The sequence below is a fragment of the Mustelus asterias genome, unplaced genomic scaffold, assembly GCF_964213995.1.
Source record: "Mustelus asterias unplaced genomic scaffold, sMusAst1.hap1.1 HAP1_SCAFFOLD_740, whole genome shotgun sequence".
NCBI classification, from domain to species: domain Eukaryota; kingdom Metazoa; phylum Chordata; class Chondrichthyes; order Carcharhiniformes; family Triakidae; genus Mustelus; species Mustelus asterias.
In genome coordinates this window covers 166,275-186,644 of record NW_027590689.1, presented here as the reverse complement: position 1 = coordinate 186,644, position 20,370 = coordinate 166,275, and the positions used below count along the sequence as shown (strand labels likewise).

General features: G+C 42.7%; 1 protein-coding gene across 1 annotated transcript in view; it reads left to right on the top strand.

The window, feature by feature from the left end:
* The first annotated feature begins 1,043 nt into the window (after positions 1-1,043).
* Positions 1,044-20,370, top strand: part of LOC144487335 (uncharacterized) — a 57,621-nt gene continuing 38,294 nt past the window's right edge. The window contains exon 1 of the mRNA XM_078205413.1: positions 1,044-3,371. Within this exon, the coding sequence (XP_078061539.1) occupies positions 1,044-3,371 (2,328 nt within the window). The remainder of the gene's footprint in view (positions 3,372-20,370) is intronic.

The window sequence follows — 20,370 nt, the reverse complement described above, 5'->3', positions numbered from 1 at the left end:
CTGTTGTCCTAACTGAACTGACAGTTATAAGTGATAATCATAAGAAAATGTTGGACTGCAATATGAAGAAAAAGATCATTAATAATAGACGGGGTCTCCTTCCCAATGTTGTGCAGAGATCGTTAATTAATTTCATGGATTTTAGTTTAATAAAAGTTCTCATTGCCCATTCAGACATTATAAAAAGAAAAGCAATGTCTGTCAGCAGCGATCATCATAAGGAGATACTGCAATACACCCCAAAATTGCCATTTCTAAAGAATAAAAGTAGGAGGAAAAACATAGATCTCAAGAAGATAGAACTTAAAGAAGTGTTCATGTGCATAGCAAAACAATGTTTAGCCATTAAAATGGATTATCTTCCTAATATAGTAAAAGAGATGTACAAAGTCACATATCCTTTCGAATCAAGAAAAGATTTACCAAAATTAATTACATTTGGCAAAGGTAATAAGAAACTACGGCCATGTTATATACCTTTTTTTGAGCAGGAGGCAGTCGATCGCTTGGAGCTGAACCTAAAGCACAAACGGATTTGCCATCTCTGGGGGCTTGAGACATTACATGCAAAGTCATTACGGATGATGATTTCTAAGGTACTACCTGTTCCTCCAGTAATCAAGGCAACTGACGCTACAATACTACCTACGGCTGTAAAGACTTCTTTTATTATTAATAAAGCCAGGTTGATTTTAGAGTGGCACATTACACAAAAAAAAAGATAAATTTGAATGGCATGTTACTCGAAAGAAACTTCAACACAATTGGGACAAGCCATCATATTATCAGAAGTCAGTAGAAGCATTCATTCCAGTTGCTCCAAAGTTGGTTCCATCTCGGCTGAGCCCAAAAGCTGATTCTGTTTTGGTCATTACTCTATGTGAGTTGCCATTTGTAGATGTTGAAATTAATAAAATGTTGGAGCTGAACACCAGAAAAAAACCATCAATCAAAGGCGGGGTCTTCCTAATTTTTTTCAGTCATCTTTAAGAAAATTTGTTGCTTCTGCACCATCAATGAATGATATTATGGAGTCAAAAAACATGGCAAGAAAGAAACCAAAAGCCAATAACATTGAAATAGAGAATAATGAAATGAGCTTTCAACAGAAAATGTTTGTACAACCACAAAGAGAAAAGACGTTCTCAGTACAATACAGAACAGGTAAAAGGAATTCAAAAACAGCTAAATTAGGTGAGCAGTTTGTCTTTGCTCATCTGAAACAAAAAGTTAAAAATAAACTGGATGTATGCTTGATGAAGCAATGTCTAGAAATGCGCATGGACTGCTTGCCAGAAAGAGTGAAGCAGTTTTATAAAGTCACCTATTATCCGACCTCAAAGACATCATTACCACAGCTAATTGTACCCAGAAATGGATTCAAAAAGCCAAGAGCAATGTATATATCTTTTATGGAACAGGATGTTATCGATCACTTAGAACTTAATTTAAAACACAAACAGATGACCAATTCTTTGGGACTTGCAACTCTGTATGAGAAATCAGTGGAAATGATGATTCCTAAAGCACCACCTATGCCACCACCTTTCAAGATGAATGGAGCTCAAATAGAGCCTGTGGGCGTGGAAATTAATTTCTCCAATGATAAAGTTCGAAAAGACCTTGAAAGGCATATTACACAGAAAAAGCTTCAGCAAAAGTGGGGTTTACCACTACATATTCAGAGATCACAAGAAGCTTTAATTCCACCTGCTCCAAAACTAATATTATCTGAGTTAAATCCCCAGCCTAATTTTGTGACTGTCTTTGCCCCGCCTGAGCAAACGTTCCTTCACAATGGACATAAAAAAAGACTGGAGTTCAATCTAATGAAGAGAGCTGTAAATCAGAAATTAGGCCTACCCAAGCTCATTATGTCATCTTTAAGTAATTTTATGGCTCCTGCTCCATCAGTGAAGGACTTCATGCTACAAACTGAAATAATTAAAGACAAGAAAAAATTGAGCAACACTCCCATTGAAAAGGTAAAGAGTGATCTGTTTCCTCGAGGCATATTTCCACTGCGCATTCAAAGAAAGATTTTGTTGCCACAATCTAAAAGAAGTAGTAATAACAAGACATCAAACAAAATAGATGATTTTGCTGGTCTGAAACCAGCACAGAAAGATAAACTATGTATATGCTTAACAAAGCAAAGCCTACAAATCAAAATGCACAGTGTTCCAGAACTCGTAAAACGTTTGTACAAAGATACCTATCCTGTGCAATTAAAGAAATGTCTTCCAAGGCTAATTACACCTGGTGAAGGATTCAAAAAGCCAAGATCGTTGTATCTATCTTTTATCGAACAGGAGTCTGTTGATCGTTTAGAATTCAACTTCAAGCACAAACAGATTATTCATCTCTGGGCACAGGACACACTGTATGAAAAGTCAGTCAAAATGCTGGTTCCTAAAGGACCAAATGTGTCGCCAATACGTAAATCAAGTGGAGTTCAAATTGTAACTGTAGGTATGGAAACATCTTTCATTAACAATGATGTTAGAGACAAAATGGAATGGCATATTACGAGAAAAAAACTAGAGAATAATTGGGGCTTTCCATTACATATTCAGAAATCAATGGATACATTTATTCCATCTGCTCCAAAATTGGTTTCCTCTGAGCTAAAGCCACATTGTATTCATGATATAATTGTGACATCAACTGAACCACTTATTATAAGTGCTGAAGATGGAAATAGATTGGAAATGAATACAAAGAAAAAGATCATAATTCAAAAATGGGGTCTCCCAAATCTTATTCAGACATCCTTGAAGGACTTCATCACTCCAACGCCATCACTACAAAGTGACACATTACAGTCAGGAAGCATAAAAGGAAGTAAAACATCCACTCACAATGTCATAGATCTTAATTCAAAAATTACTACAGGACACAAGAAGGAAAAGTTCCCTTCACTGCTTTGCCAGAAAGTTTATAAAAGAGCAAACTTTAAGAAGATAAGTGCATTCCCAGATTCTTCCAATCTCAAATCAGAATGTAAAGATAAATTAAATATGTGTTTGTTAAAGCAAACTCTTGATATTAAAACACATAATTTACCTGACATTGTACAGGGATTTTATGAGCGTAGTTACCCTACAGCAGCAAAAAAAGAATTACCAAGACTTATGTTTCCAATGAAGGTTGCAAAAAACAAAGACCATGGTGCCTACCATTTATTGAACAACGTTGTCTACCTGATACGCTGCAGGAAAGGATGTCCCGGGGCATGGTACATTGGGGAAACCATGCAGACGCTACGACAACGAATGAATGAACACCGCTCGACAATCACCAGGCAAGACTGTTCTCTTCCTGTGGGGGAGCACTTCAGCAGTCACGGGCATTCAGCCTTGGATCTTCAGGTAAGCGTTCTCCAAGGCGGCCTTCACGACACACGACAGCGCAGAGTCGCTGAGCAGAAACTGATAGCCAAGTTCCGCACACATGAGGACGGCCTAAACCGGGATGTTGGATTTATGTCACATTATCAGTAACCCCCACAGCTTGCCTCCTGGACTTGCAGAATTTCACTAGCTGTTCTGTCTGGAGACAATACACATCTCTTTAACCTGTGTTGAATGCTCCCTCCACCCACATTGTCTGTACATTTAAGACCTGGCTGGCTGTAGAGATTTGCATTCTAATCAGTATTCTGTAATTTGATTTCTGTGTCTGTTTGCACTGTTTGAGAACAGATATCCACTCCATCTGACGAAGGAGCTGTGCTCCGAAAGCTTACGGTATTTGCTACCAAATAAACCTGTTGGACTTTAACCTGGTGTTGTGAGACTTCTTACTGTTCTGATGACAGCCCAAGACTGCAGTGTGTTTTGATATGAATCATAAGTCACTACCCAGGGTGCCAGCCTGGTGCGGAGGGGGGCGGGTCGGGAGGATGACTTCCTCGTGAACCTGCTCCTGGGCCTGGCAAGGCGAGCTATCAATAGGTCCGGGCAGCGGGCGATTGATGGGGTCGTCCATCCCGACTCTCTGCCCCTCTAACGCGGCTATATTCATGGCCAGGTGTCCCTGGAGAGGGAACATGCAGTGTCTGCGGGTGCAGTTGACGCCTTCCGTGCCCGCTGGGCACCGCAGGGGCTGGGGTGGAGAATAGACTGCGACAATCACATTTTAATTTGATGTTTGCAGTTTTCTTTTGACTTTGTTTTTTGTTCGAGCTGCTGCCCCTCCTTTTAGGGAGCTGCTCCTTTTAATTTTGTCCCTAAGTTAGTTTGAGTTTGTTTACTTGATTGGTACCAAAAGAAATACCCAGGTGCCAGACAGTCCAGGACCATAAGCATGTATTTATTGATAATATAGCTCTGTGTATGTGCCATGTTAATGATTGGATATTGTAATTAGGCAAGTGTAGAGTAGTTGTAATTGGTTAAACACACTGTGGGAAATGAAAGAAGTGATCAGAACTATTAGTTAGGATTGGATATTGATTACTTTTGAATGAGTGTGCAATCTTGATTTATACATGTTAATTACTTGCAGCTGAGCCTAAAGATATAATTACCATTGTATTCCTTTGTTCTGGGGATCAGTAGACCACATTGTGGAAAGCTGTTTGCTGAGCTACAGCTTGAATAAAGGCCATTTTAAAATTCCAAAAAGCTTCATCTGGTGTCTTGAGGGGAGTGGAGAATGGAATAGCTGAATAGTTTGTTTCTCTCCCTAATGCAAGATGCCCAAATGGCAAACATATAGTCATAATGACATAGAACTTGACCGATTGAATTCATGATGGCTTTTGTAGTGTTCAATTGTTTTATTAATTTTCAGTGACCCCCAAGTTCTAGATTCCTGCATAAGAAGAAACATCCTTTCCACATCCACCCTGTCAAGATCCCTCAGAATCTTATATGCTTCAAATAAGCTGCCTCTTATTCTTCTAAACCCCTGCAGACACAAGCTGAGCTTGTCCAACCCTCCCATTTCAAGTATTACTTCATCAAACCTTCTCTGAACTGCTTCCAATACATTTACATCCTTCCTGAAATAAGGAGACCAATACTGCATATAGTGTTCGAGATGTGATCTTACCAATGCCCTGTACAGTTGAAGCATCACATCCCTACTTTTGTATTCAATTCGCCTCACACTAAACAATAACATTCTATTTGCTTTCCTAATTACCTGCTGTACCTGCAAATTAATCTTTTGTGAATCATGACTAAGACATCAGATTCCTCTGTATTTCTGAGCTCTGCAATCTCGTCATTTATGTACTATGTTTCTTTTTATTCGTCCAATCAAAATGAACAATTTTGTATTTTCCCATGTTGTACTCCATGTCAGATCTTTGCCCACACACAAACCATCTTTATCTCTTTGCAGCCATCTTATATCCTCCACACATCTCACTTTCCTACCTACCTTTGTATCATCAGCATATTCAGCAACCATACCTTTGGTCACTTCATCCAAGTAATTTATACAAATTTTAAAAGCTTGAGGCCCCAGTACTGATCCCAGTGGCACACCGTTCTTTACATCTTACCAACCAGAAAATAACCCATTTCTGCCTACCCTCTGTTTACTGTGAGCCAGCCAATTTTCTATCCAAGCCAATATTTAACATCACTTCCCTCCTTACCCCCACCATCACCTTTTATTTTCCGCATTAACTTTTAATGTGACACCTTATCAAATGCCTTCTGGAATTCTTAGGTTCAGTATCCACCGGTTCCCTTTTTCGATGGATCATATTCTGCATGGAGGTTGGTCACCAGTTGAGTGCCCCAGGGATCTGTTCTGGGAACCTTACTCTTTGTGATTTTAAAAAAATAAATGACCTGGATGAGTAAGTGGAGGGATGGGTCGGTAAGTTTGCTGATGACACAAAGGTTGGAGGTGTTGTGGATAGTGTGGAGGGATGTGGCGGCACGGTAGCACAGTGGTTAGCACTGCTGCTTCACAGCTCCAGGGACCTGGGTTCGATTCCCGGCTTGGGTCACTGTCTGTGTGGAGTTTGTACATTCTCCTCGTGTCTGCGTGGGTTTTCTCCGGGTGCTCTGGTTTCCTCCCACAGTCCAAAGATGTGTGGGTTAGGTTGATTGGCCAAGCTAAAATTGCCCTTAGTGTCCTGGGATGCGTAGGTTAGAGGGATTAGTGGGTAAACATGTGGGGGTAGGGCCTGGGTGGGATTGTGGTCGGTGCAGACTCGATGGGCCAAATGGCCTCTTTCTGTGCTGTAGGGATTCTAAGATTCTAAGATAAGATGTCAGAAGTTGCAGCGAGACATTGATAGGATGCAAGACTGGGTGGAGAAGTGGCAGATGGAGTTAAACCCAGATAAGTGTGAGGTGGTTCATTTTGGCAGGTCAAATAGGATGGCGGAATATAATATTAATGGTAGGACTCTTGGCAGAGTGGAAGATCAGAAGGATCTTGGGTTCTGAGTTCATAGCACGCTCCAAGCAGCTGTGGTTAAGAAGGTGTATGGTGTACTGGCCTTCATCAATCGAGGAATTGAGTTTTGGAGTCATGAGATAATGTTGCAGCTATATAAGACCCTGGTCAGACCACACTTGGAGTACTGTGCTCAGTTCTGTTTGTCTCATTACAGGAAGGATGTGGAAGCCTTACAAAGGGAGCAGAGGAGATTTACATGGATGCTGCCTGGGTTGGGGAGCATGCCTTATGAGCATAGGTTGAGTGAGCTCGGCCTTTTCTCCTTGGAGAGACGAAGGATGAGGGGTGACCTGATAGAGGTGTATAAGATGTTGAGAGGTATTGATCGAGTGGATAGTCGGAGGCTTTTTCCCAGGCCAGAAATGGTTGCCACAAGAGGACACAGGTTTAAGGTGCTGGGGATTAGGTACAGAGGAGATGTCAGGGGTAAGTTTTTCACTGAGAGGGTGGTGGGTGCGTGGAATGGGCTGCCAGCAACAGTGGTGGAGGCGGATTCGATAGGGTCTTTTAAGAGACTTTTAGATAAGTACATGGAACTTAGTAAGATAGAGGGTTATAGGTAAGCCTAGTAATCGCTAAGGTAAGGACATGTTCGGCACAACTTTGTGGACTGAAGGGCCTGTACTGTGCTGTAGTATTTCTATGTTCTATCCACAGCACATCTTACTTCATCAAAGAACTCTAATAAATTGATTAAACATGGTTTCCCTCTCTCAAAATGTTGACTCTGCCTGATGACCTGGAATTAATCTAAACGCCCTGCTTTAATGTCTTGAATAATAGCTTCTCACTTTTTCCCTGTGGCAGATGTTTGGCTAACCTGCCTGTAATTTCCTGCTTTCTGTCTCCCTCCCTTTTTGAATTCACTATTTTCCAAATGAATGGAACCTTCACTAAATGTCGGAAAATTAAAACCAATGCATCACTCATCTCACTAGAAATTTCTCTTAAGATCCTCGGATGAAATCCATCAGGACCCAGGGACTTGTCAACCGCAGCTCCAGCAATTTGCTCAATGCCACTTCCCTGGTGAATGTAATTTTCCTGCATTTCGCTCTCCCTTTATTTCCTGATTTACAGCGATATCTGGGATGTTATTATTTTATTCTCTATTGTGAAGACTGGTGCAAAATGCCCATTCAACTCATCTGCCATCTCCTCATTTATCATTATTAATTTTCCAGACCCATTTTCTATAGGACCAATGCTCAAAGTTAACTCTAAATATTTACAGAGAATCTTCATGCTTTGATCTTATTTGCTCGCTTTTTCTCGTACTTTTTTCCCTCCTTTATTAATCTTAATCATTCTTTGCTGTGTTTTATATTCTGTCCAATCTTCTGACTTCCATCTTGTGCAATCATATGTTTTTTCTTTCAGGTTGATCCTATCTTTAACTTTTCCCCTTGGAATTTTTATTTCTCATTATAATTTGTCTATTCTGTGTATTCTGAGATATTCTTTTAAATGCCTGTCACTGTGTCACTATTGACCTATCCCTTAACCTTATTTACAAGTTCATTTTAGCTAGCTCTGTTTTCATGCCCTCATAATTGCTTTCACTTGAGTTTAAAATATTAATTTTAGACCCATTCTCTCCCTAAAACTCAAAGTAAAATTCAATCCTTGGGCCCAATTCTCCCAAAAAAATACTAAGTGCTGAATTGGCGGGAACAATGATGTAAATAACGATTGTTTTTCGAGTGGGAGTTCAGACTCGAATCTCCCACACTCTGTGCACTGCAGAGGTCACAATCGTGAATATCATTAAAAGCTCGGGGGGCGGGGCCAATTCACGTCAGAGTCGGACAGTTCCAGGCCTCTGTGCATGCGCAGGGACCCCGATCTGTCAGCCTCCCATTTGCTGGCCAGCTCGATCGCTGGCCAACCTGGGACCCTCGCAATGTTGCCCCCCAACACTCCACGGCCTGATTGCAGCCTCCATGAACATTTCCGGGCCAGCTTCAACTTTCCCCAGTCCGGGAGCACCCCAACCTCCAGACCCCTCCCACCCTGGCAGACCACCCCCCACGGGAGGCAGACACCCCTGGGAGGCAAACACCTCTGGCAAACCACCCCCCTCCAGCCCGCCCCAATCACTGGCCTCTCTCCAGTCCCAACCAGATTCCAATCCAGAGTGACAGTGGGACCCTCACCAACCCCTACCGATGGTCCCGCCCACAATAGGCCCCAACCCCTTGGCACTGCCCCATGCCTGGTGGGTAGTGCCAAGGTTCCCCCTGGGCAGTGCCAGGGGGAAGAGGCTGGCACTGCCAGGATGCCCATACCCAGGGAGCATCACCCCCTGCCACCAACCCCGAGGGGGCCCTGATTGCCTCCCCTTCACTCCAGCGGGATCTCTCGCAAGTTCCCCGAATGTGGGGAGCTACTCTAAACCCCGCCGAGTGAAATGTGGTGTGGCGGTGTGGGAGATGCTATTGGGCCCGGAGAATTCAGTCCCGGGCCCAATAATGACATTTAAATTACATTAAAAAGATTAAAATCACTTACTTGGTGTTCCTGCCGGTTTCCAGCGTGGTCTCAACTGCACCTGCTCTCTGGCGATGGGAGACGCACATGCGTTCCCATGAAATGGCCGACGTGACAAAAAAACTAGCACGTTGCGATGGGAGAATCGGGCCCATTATGTTTGCTGCTACCGAGGGGGCCTTCACTATGAGGCCATTAATTAATCTTGTCTCATAACACAATATCCGGTCTCGTGTGGACTGCTTTCTGGTTGGCTCTTCAATGTCTGCTCGAAGAAACTCCCAAAAACATTTGCTGAACTCCTCATCTGGGCTACCTTTGTCCACATGATTTTTCCAGTCAGTGTGTAAATTAAAATCCTCCATGATTATTGTCATAACTCCCATTATTCCTTCCTTTCTATGCCACTCAAGCATGTGATTACTGTTAAGGGACATGTACACATTTATTAGCTTTCCTAATTACTTGCTGTACCTGCATATTAATCTCTTGTGATTCATGCATTATGTCACCCAGATCCCTCAGCACCTCAGAGCTCTGAAATCTCTCACCATTCAGATAATGTGCTTTTTTTATTGTTCCTTCCAAAATATGTAATTTTACATTTTCCCACATTGTACTCCATATGCCAGTTTTGCGCTCACTCCTTATGTTCTCTTCACAGCTTCCTTTCCTATCTATCTTTGTGTCATCTGCAAATTAAGGACAGTAGAAATACTCACTAGGTCTTACTTACCAATGCTGCCTGCTGTTCTTCTTTCTGAGGAAAAGTAGAAAAGGAAAGGAGCACATTCTGTCATCTTCACCAAATTCCCTCCATCCTGTGAGAAAAAAACAACGAATCATCTCCATTTTAAATGAGAAATCTCTTAATTTTAAACTGTGTCCCAGTTCTAGGATATTCTTTGAGAGGAACCATCCCAGTATCCGCCCTGTCAATTTCCCTTGGAAATTATTCATTTCAATAAAATCATCCCACATTCTTCTAAACTCCAATGCATACGTGCCCAACCTGTCTAATCTTTCCTCATAAAATTTTCTATTCTTCCTGCCAAAATGGACAGCCTCATATTTCCTACATTACACACCATTTGTCATTTTTTGCCCACTCACTTAACCTGTTGATATCCCTTTATAAACGCTTTGTATCCTCCTCACAACTGTTTTCCTACCTACCTTTGTATCATCAGCAAATTTGGCTCCAATACAGTTGAACTTTCCTTTTAAGTCCGAAGTAGTTGAGTCCCAGGACTGACCCCGCAACACTTCACTAGTCACAGTTTGCCAAACTGAAAATGGCACATTTATTCTGACTTTCTTGTTAATTAGCCAGTCCTCTATCGACACTCTATCAGTCGGAACACCATATACTCTCGTCTTGTCACGTCATAACGTCATCAGCAGGAGCAGATGATAGAGGCAATGTCTGATCTGGCAGTGCCTATCAAAGGACAGAGGAACGCTCCAGCCAAGCTCAACCCCTGGCTGGAGATGCCGAGCCTCGAGGGCCACAAATAAACAGGTGCTTGTGGACCAGCAAAGGAAATGTGTGACTGTGTGTCAGAGTTCCCTGAGGCAGTGCTGACCCTCGCATGGGAATGGACTGCCCATGGAATGCTGAGATGAATGTGGCACTCATTGCAGCTCAGAATGAACCCCACTATAAATCCCATTCCCTCCCTCTCTCAGCACTCCCAATCTGAGAGATCTGCTAAAAGTATGGTAGGTCATTGACCATGCTTGACTTCCTCTTTTCTGATTCCCTTTTTAATGTCTGTTGCTATAGACAATAGCTCATCAGCTTCCATGAGGTGCTGAACCTGTGTACGGCCCATGGGCTTCTGACAAATTGCAATAGATTTCTCTGTACCTGCTTAATCACCCTTATTGACTGCCCACCACTACTAGGTGGGTGGCTGTCATCCCTGAGAAGCCACCTTTGGAAAAGTTGTGCAGAGGTGGCAAATTTTCTCTCTCGTCTGCATGTATTGTATCTGATTCTTATCTAGTTTATAATCAGACTTTTTAAATGCTAGAGACTAGAATTTCATGTAAAATTAATTCCCTTGGTTTATTGCTCACATTTTGCAATATACCTTGTAACTATTTTTTTGATTTTTGATCAGAGCTCCTTCTTTAATTATGAACCTTTTGTCTAAGTTTCCCCCTATCTTTTTCCCTTTAAAATTGGTCCATTTTAGATTAACCCTCTGCTCTACACAGCTCCAGCATTTTTTTGTGTAAATATTATCCAAATTCATCACTTCACTATCAGCTGATCCTGGTTGGCTTTATTTTCCTAATAAGGCTTCAGAATCCATTAGCAATTGCACTGGACATCAGTCTTGTACCTGTAATAAAAATTCTGGATCTGGCATTCATGTCCCCTTTGTCACGTTAATTTCTGGCAGATCTGGGTGCTATTTTCAACTAAGGTGTCATTATAGTTGCCTGTCACGAGATGGCGCTATTGCTTCTCTGAGCTTTGTCTATTTGCTCCATTATCTAATGTTGCGATTTATTTATTGGTTTTTTAACCTGAATTTATGCCAGCCAGTCTTCCCCCTCAGGGTTTTGTTTTAATTGTCACTTTCATTTCTCATTGCTACCATCTGTGTTTTATTGGACAGATCATTTTCTCTCCCCCTTCCTATCGGCTTCCCTTTCCCAAGGCCTGTCAAATCTCGCAGGGCTCACTCACTAGCTTGGGACTGTGGCCACTTTCTCCCCATTTCCCATGCTAGCCCATTGTGCCATTCCGGTCAAGCTATTTGCCACCAGTCCATGCCTGCAACAATCCTCACATCCTATCTTTCTTCCTCATATTCCCTGTCACCACACTCTGCCTCCAGCCAGCAATTTGTTTTTTAAAATATCTTTGGAACTGTGGGCCCGATTTTACCATTTTGATTCTTAGTGCTGAATCTGGGCATGATTCAGATCCGACTCGGAAACCTGTTCACAGGCACCTCCATCCGCACTCAGCCTGAAAAAAAAGTTGCGAGTCTGAATCGCACTGTGGGCGGGGCTTCTCACACCTGAAACGCTGCTGCTCCAATGGGAGTCTTCAACTGCGCATGCGCAGTAAAATAAATTTGAAAACCGCTGCCCTGCCACATCGCTCCCAGGCCGCATAAAATGGGAGATATGGCCCCCACAGACATTGTCCCACCCCCACAACATAACCGTCCCCCTTATCCACCCACCCCTCCCCCTGCTACCCAGACCGAATGTGACCCCCTGCCTCCCTTCCCCCCCCTGCCCCCCCACGGATCGCCTGCAGAGTGGCAGCGGACCCCCTCTTCGCAACCCCTCACCGATCACCCGCAGAGTGGCAGTGGACCCCCCCCCACCAGAGATCCATCTGGCCCTCCTCCTCACCCACCTCTCCCCCACCAGAGAACAATTTGGCCTCCATCCTCACCTCCCCCCTCCCCAATCTCGCCCACCAGAGAATGATCTGGCCTCCCTGCTCCACGACCCCCCCCCCCACCACCGATCTGAGTCAGAGAGCAGCCGGAAGCTCTGAACTTACCTCTTCAAAAGCTGGAGCGCCTGAAACAGACTTTTGCCAAGCAGGTCTTTTTCAGCCATATCTGGACGGGCGAACGCGATGGTAAAGGGGGAAATGCTGGTACGTTTGGGCGTGCAGCCCATTAAGTCAATTTAAATGTGTGCAAATGCATTTAAATTGACGTCGCGCCCATTTTGGGCGCTGTCCCAATTGCATCCATTTTCGGGCCTTGGTAAAGGGGGAATTGGCGTTGGCGCAGATCGTGCTATTCGCCTTACGCCCAACTTTATCAAGTTTTCGCGCCTGAAAAAGGGTGCAACGCAATGGTAAAATCGGGCCCAATGAATGGAACATAGTGCTATAAACATCTTAAAAACAAATTGCTTGATTCCCAACTTATTGTTGGAAAGCTGGTTAGGTGCTTCGGCTGCAAATGAAAATTAAAGAGGACAGGAAGTGTTAGGTTGCTGGGACACATGGTGGCAAGGAAAGGGATACAGGATTGAGGAAGGAGGAGAGGGAAGGGACAAGGAGGCCTCTTGTTACCTTCAGAGGGGAGTGTATTAAGGGATAAGAGAAGTGGAAGAATAGAAGCTAATTGTATACTTTAAAGGTGAAAGGGAGGCAATAGGAGTGAGTGTTCTCTTCAAGATAACCAGGTGGTGAGAGATATAACCGAAGCCTACAGGATATTCCAAACACAAACTATGTGATTGACTCTTAACTGCCCTCTGAAATAGCTGAGCAAGGCATACAGTTATACCAAACCATTGCAGAAATGTAAGAAACGGGATGAGCATCAACCTAGGCACCTGGAATGACAATGGCACACCATACTCTGTAAAGTCCTCCTCACAAATATTGAGGGGTTTGTGCCAAAATTGGGAGAGATGTTTCACAGACTGATCAAGCCAACAGCCTGACATAGACATGCTCACTGAACCATACCTATAATGAGTAACTCGGACTCCACCATTACCATCCTTGGGTATACCTGCTGTGCATGAGAGGCAGGGACACAGTGCTATACCGCCAGGAAGAAATTGCCCTGGGAGTCAACATTGACTTCGGAGCCCCTGAAATCTCATGCCAACAGGAGCAAAGAAACTTCCTGCTGATTACCATCACTCCTCCATGTTGAACAATAGTTGAAAGAGGCACTGAGGGCAGCAAGGGCAGAGAATGTATTCAGGGTGGGGAACTTCAAAGACCATCACCAAGAGTTGCTTGGTAACACCACTGAATGAACAGGCTGTGTCATAAAGGATGTATCTTCCAAACTGCAGCAGGGAACCAACAGGAGGGAAAAACATACTTGACCCCCCCACCCCCACCCCCCATTTGTCACAGGTGCATCGGTCCACAAGAGTACTGATGGGAGAATATTGCACAGTCTTTATGGATACAAAGTCCCAGATTCATATGAGGATACTGTCCCTCATGTGGTGTGCCACTACCACCATGCTAAATGGGATAGAGTCAAAACAATCTAACATCAAAATTGGGCATCCATGAGTGGTGCCTCCATTCAATCCCTCCACCACCGACACTCAGTAGCAGCGGTGTGTACTATCTACAAGATGCACTGCAGCAATTCACTAAAGATACTTAGACAGCACCTTGCAAACCCACAACCCCTTCCATCTCGGACAATTATCTGTTCCCAGATAATTGGGAATACGACCACCTGCAAGTTCCCCTCCAAGCCACTCACCATCCTGACTTGGAAATATATTGCTGTTTCTTCGCAGTCGCTGGGTCAAAATCCTGGAATTCCCTCCCTAACGGCATTTTGGGTCAATCCACAGAACATGGACTGCAGCGATTCAGGAAGGCAGCTCACCACCACCTTTTCAAGGGCAACTCGAGATGGGCAATAAATGCTGGCCAGCCAGCAACGCCCATGTCCCATGAATGAATTTTTAAAAAAAGTATTCGTGCACCTTCAGCAGCAGCAGTGGAATTCAACCAAAGTCTGAGTACTCATGACTTCGTATATCTTTCACTACACTGTCACCATCAAGCCAAGGTGGCAACTCTAGTTCAATGAGGAGTGCAGGAGAGCATACCAGGAACAGCATCAGCCATGCTTAAAATGAGCTGTCAACCTGGTGAAGCTACAAGTTATGCAAGTGCCAGGCAATGCACATCTCCAACAAGAGAGAATTTAACCATCTCCCCTGGACATTCAACGGCATTACCATCCCCACCAAAAACATCCTGGGGTTACTATTGATCAGAAACTGAACTGGACCAGCCATATAAATACTGTGGCCACAAAAGCAGGTGAAAGGCTGGGAATTCTGTAGTGAATAACACCTCTGCATTCCTAGAGCTTGTCCACCACCTATAAGGTACAAGTTAGGAGTGTGATGAAATACTCTCCACTTGTTTGAATGAGTGCAATTCCAAAAATACTCTCGAAGTTCAACACTATCTGGGATAAAGTAAGCCTCAACTTAAAGCCATTTGCTCTTTCTGCTTCAAACACTCCATATGACAGTGAATTCCACTCTTACACCACTCTCACTGTGTAAAGAAATCCCTTTAAACTTCTTTCTATGATTTATTAACGGCGATCTTATGTTTATAACCCTTGATCTGGGCTCACCCACAAATGGAAACCATTGCTCGATAGCTAATAAATAATTTATCCCTTTTTTCAGTTCTCTGTTCTATGTCACAAGTTGGAAAGTGGACCAAAAGGGTTGAGTTTCCCTGAGTTTCAAGGGTTGAGGTAACTCTTAGCTTGATTTCCAAATCAAAGGTGCGAGGCCTGGAAATGCGCTATCTATACTCCTGGCCTGTGAAATATTGCATCATGGGTGACAATCTAAATCTACTCGATACTATTTAATTGGAAGTGGGTTCTCGAATGAAGATGAAATCATGTGGAGATGAGTGTGAAATTTATTATATGTTGGGCAGAACAGGAAAATTGTTTCCAAGTGTGCTGAGAATTTTCTAAACTTATCATTTGTATTCGTGATTGTCGAGTACTCTTCTAATATGAAGCTAAAAGTGGAACAATTGCAGTTAAAATTGTAACTAAACATTGCCTTAAGTTGAAAGTTCATCGGCAAAGTTAAATTTTCAGCAGTCATGTTCATGTTGTCCATTAAGAAATTTAGAGTTCAAGTGAAATCAGATGCATAGGATATTATGCTAATCACTTTTTACATAGGTAATGAGAATTGCATGCAAAATGTTCAGCGAATTGAATGCCACAAATTCAGTATTCTATAAACATTCAGGCACTACCACCTGCTGGGATATCTACTATATGAATTACAGGCTCTAATCAAACATATCATCAATTGCAAATGCATTCAAATAGAATGCATTTGACAATAATATTGGATGAGATGTGTCAGTAAATTCAAGATACTATTTATCAGAGACAGGACCTATTTGGAAATCTTCATCCAAGTCCAAACCTTGAAAGCAGAGAAGTTTGTTCCATATGTCAATACTCTCTGTTCATTCAGCGACTATTCCACAGAATTGAAACTGAACCCTGCTAATTTAAAATGTTGTGACCAAAATAAAATCATGCAGATTGTCCTCATTCAGTAATTTCATTAGCCCTGGCATTTAAATATATTCTTATTGACAGACCCCAGGAAATAATTGGTTACGGAGAAAATACCCCATGAAAAGAACTGTCTCCATTAACTTGTGTCAGCTAAATTGAAAGAATGCCCAAAGGTACTTTGATGCAGATATGAGTGTGATGTTATAGTGAGGATAAGAATTAAATTGGAAATCAGGGGACTTTAATGAAGTTAAAAACATTTTAATCCCTTATTTTAATACATTCGTATATCAATGTTTTTAAAGGGACACAGGTGAAACCGCAAAAAACGATGTCATTTTAACCATGGTAACATTGGGCCCTATTTTACCATTGCCTCACGCCCGATTTCGGGCACGAAAACGTGGTAAAGTCGGGTGAGAGGCCATCATCACGATCCGCACCCGCGTCCGCGCAGATCGCCACTTTACCGAAACCCGGGAATGATGGCGATCCGCTTCACGCCCAAAACGGGCGCAACGGGGATTTAAATGCATTTGCATGCATTTAAATTGAATTAATGAACTGCCCGCCCAACTTTATCAGCATTTCCCCCTTTACCACCACATTTGCCAATCCGGAACCGCGCCGTAATGGACCTGCTGAATAAAAGTCTGAATCAGGCGCTTCATCAGTGAGGGTCGGCTGATTCGGAATCGCTGATATTTTTGCAGGCAGAGTGCGTATGGGGGCGCCTAAGAACAGGACTAAAAGTCGGATCTGAAACACTCAGTTTCAAGTCTGCCCAGCTCTTGGAATCAAAATGGTAAAATAGGGCCCTAAATGTTAAAAGTAAGCATGTAAGTTCACAAAGGAAATTTATCTAAAATTTAAAAGATAATCAATGAGAAGAAATTGGCCAGATAAATTATCACGGAGATTACCAATTAATTTGGAACATGGGAACATGACTAAGTTATTCAACCATTGAATTAATCTGGTCAGGGGATGTGTAGTCAGCAGAGGGAGAAAGGGGGATGAGATCCTGCAGGCGGAATGTAGCGAACCCAGTAGGTTGGCCATTCTTCTGGTTTTGTGCCAGGCAGTCCAACTTTCAGTGGGTCCATGTCTATTCCAGCACTGGATCATCTTACGTCCAATGTTTTGAATTTGGTAATGCCAAGCCTCAGGCAACCAATAGGATATTTATTTGTGGGCACAGACTGGCCAAAAATGTTATTTTAAATTAACCTGATATTAAACAATGAAGATTAGCGGCTGGGGGGTTCCAAACAGCCACCTTACCAGCTGGTCCTTCCAGAGAGAAGCTGCCCATTCCTTTGAGAACAACAAAAAAAAGTTTGATATTTCTGTCAGGATGCTCACCAAACATCACTCTTGTTGTTGTTTGAGTGACAATTAGATTTCCAGGTCAGCCTTAGGGCTTTGTCTGTACCTGTTGTAGCACAGTAGGTTAATAGTTGTGCTCATGAGATGTTGATGTGTATCATGACATAAAAGTGACATCAGAGTCATGTGCTGGAGATCCTAAGGACACGATGGAATAGTGCACACACGAGAGATGCACTTAACGAGTAGGTTATCATGCAAATAAAATAATTTTGAAGAAATCTACCCGAGTCAAACATAAGGCCCCATGCATAGAGGGAACCCCTCCCAGTATAAATTAGGCCATGAAGTAAGCCACAAAACATGGTAGCAGAGGTAGAGACATCAATCTAACACTGATTTGGTGCCATTGGTAACACATCTACAAGGAGAAATTGGAAGAGAAATTCTTTGATTTGATTTTTGATTTATTACTGTCACATGTATTTACAGGGAAAGGTATTGTTTCTTGCGCCTATGCAGACAAAGCATACCGTTCATAGAGAAGGAAACGAGAGAGTGCAGAATATAGTCTTACAGTCATAGCTGGGGTGTAAAGAAAGATCAACTTAATGCAAGGTTCATTCAAACGCCTGACAGCACAACAGGGAAGAAGCTGTTCTTGAGTCTTTACCTCTACCTCTGAGTCGGTTGGTACGTGACCTCAGACTTTTGTATCTTTTTCCCGAAGGAAAAAGGTGGAAAAAAGATTTGAAAGGAAGAATAAGAATACTTCCCTTGATGAGAGCAAACTGATAATCAGTAGCAATCCAACTGCCAGTCGAGCAGTCACTGACCTTTCCGCAGCCGTTCAAAAATCTTCAAGGTCCACAGAGGAGCCAACGTTGGGAGTTGTGGAATGAACACTTCCAACACTATTGAGAAGTGTTGGGTTTGCATGCCAGGTTAGTTCGCCTATTTCTGATGTCCTCCTGACACAGGGCAGAGAGGAGCTCTTTTCAGACTTTGAAAATGTTCTAAAAGCATTCATTGCATTCCTCAACCCAAAGTGGTTCTATATACGTGACAGGTCAAAGTTAGGGAGCACATTCGGGCAATAATCTGTCAAAATACCAAGGCTTTGGATAACTCTGGTGGTTAGGCCCAAAAGTGGCATCCACACCCACACTAAAACTTGCCAAAATGAGCAAAAGGGCTGGAAACGCTACAAAAGCCATCTTGAGGTGCTTATGCTGCAGCAAGATTGCCTAGTAGGGGGTACAGAGTATTTCCAATGTGGAAAGACAAGACACTTGATGCAGTTCTGTAAATCTAAAAAAGAATCGAAGGAAGAAGGCAAGAGAATGTCTATGAAATGCTGACAATTCAAGAAATTGTGAATAAAGCAAGAAATGAGAATATAGATTTCCTAAGGGATCACAAACAAGACTTTTGGGTCAGTCACTATGGAAGTTAAAGGCTTTAAAACTGACTTCAAACTTGACACTCCAACGCCGGCATCTCCACTTCAAACTTGACACCAGACTTGGCACTACAATACTGGCTGATCATCTGGAATGGCTCAAAACCATATGCATCCAGGCAGTTTAACCTCAGTGGTGGGAAAACTTCTAAAAATGATAATCTGGGACAGAATTAAATGTGGATTAATGAAAGAAAACCAGCACTGATTTCTTTAGGGAAAATCATGGTTAACGAATTTGATTTGAGTTTTTTGAAGCAACGTGGATGGTTAATGAGGATAATGTGGTGTACCGGGATTTTCAAAAGGCATTTTAGAAAGCACCACATGACAGGTTTCTCAGCAAAGTTTAGCTTGAGCTGCGAATCACTCAAATTCAGCTGCACTGGGCCAGAAATGTCGCTTGTATATCTGAGACCAGACTCCGGAGCAATTGCTCAACTCATTCATAGCAACAGACTCCCAGGAGGATGGCAGAAATTCTTTGGAGAGGTCATCGATGCATCAGTGATGAACTTAAGCCCCACAGACTCATGGGAAACTTTAGTTTGTGAGTGACCAAAATGGCAAAGGCTCATTTGGGAATGCACCAAACACATTGAGCTACTTAATTGGAAACCTGCAGGAGCAAAGTTGAGGCATTGGAGGGAGTATACAAACTTCCAAACAAGCCATCTGCCCAACCTTTCAAGCACCAGCTGCCCCATATGCAGTAGAGGCTGCAGATAATGCACTGAATTTATCAGCCATCTTAGAATTTATCAAGCCAGTGTCAAAGCAGATCATCCTCGAACCTAAGGGACTGCCTAAAAAGGAGAAGCCCATGGAATAAAAAGGACCACAGCAAACGAATTTCTCTGAGAGACGAGAAACAATTTTTTTTCAGACAGGAGGAGGTATCCAAAGGTTTACCATTGGATTGCTGCGCTTCTTCATCTATAATAATGACGTGCCGGAATTTTATCGACATACAGGAACAGCATTCTCTATTGGCCTCAAGCAGGATCTTATGAGCCTCGGGCAGGCGAGGTGGTAAAATTCTGGCAATAGATTTGGGTGTGCAGGGCACAATTTCAAACTTCATAATAGCAAGCAAGAAGAAAGGCAATATAAAATAAAGGTTACCATTTTAAAGGAGGTGCAGGAGCAGAGATACCTGGGGATATGTGTGCACAAATTGTTGAAGATGGTACGGAGAGTTAAGAAAACAGTTAATTAGGCATTTGAGATCCTGGGTTTTAGAGAGACATTTTCTGCCGCTGATAAAGCTAATGTCTCTAAAGTTGATAAATCCAATGCATTATCTGCAGACTCTCTCCAAGGTTGGAAAATCCCACCTGAGGTCAATGGACCTTTGTATGGTCCATGTCCCGCCTGTTTTAATTCCTGTGGTGGGCGAGATGGTAAAATTCCACCCATTGAGTACAAAAGCAAGGAAATTATAGAACCTTTATAAGATACTCACTCTGACAAAGGGTCATCCAGACTCCAAATGTTGGCTCTGTTCTCTCCTCACAGATGCTGTCAGACCTGTTGAGATTTTACAGCATTTTCTGTTTTTGTTTCAGATTCCAACATCTGCAGTATTTTGCTTTTATCTTTAAGATAAGG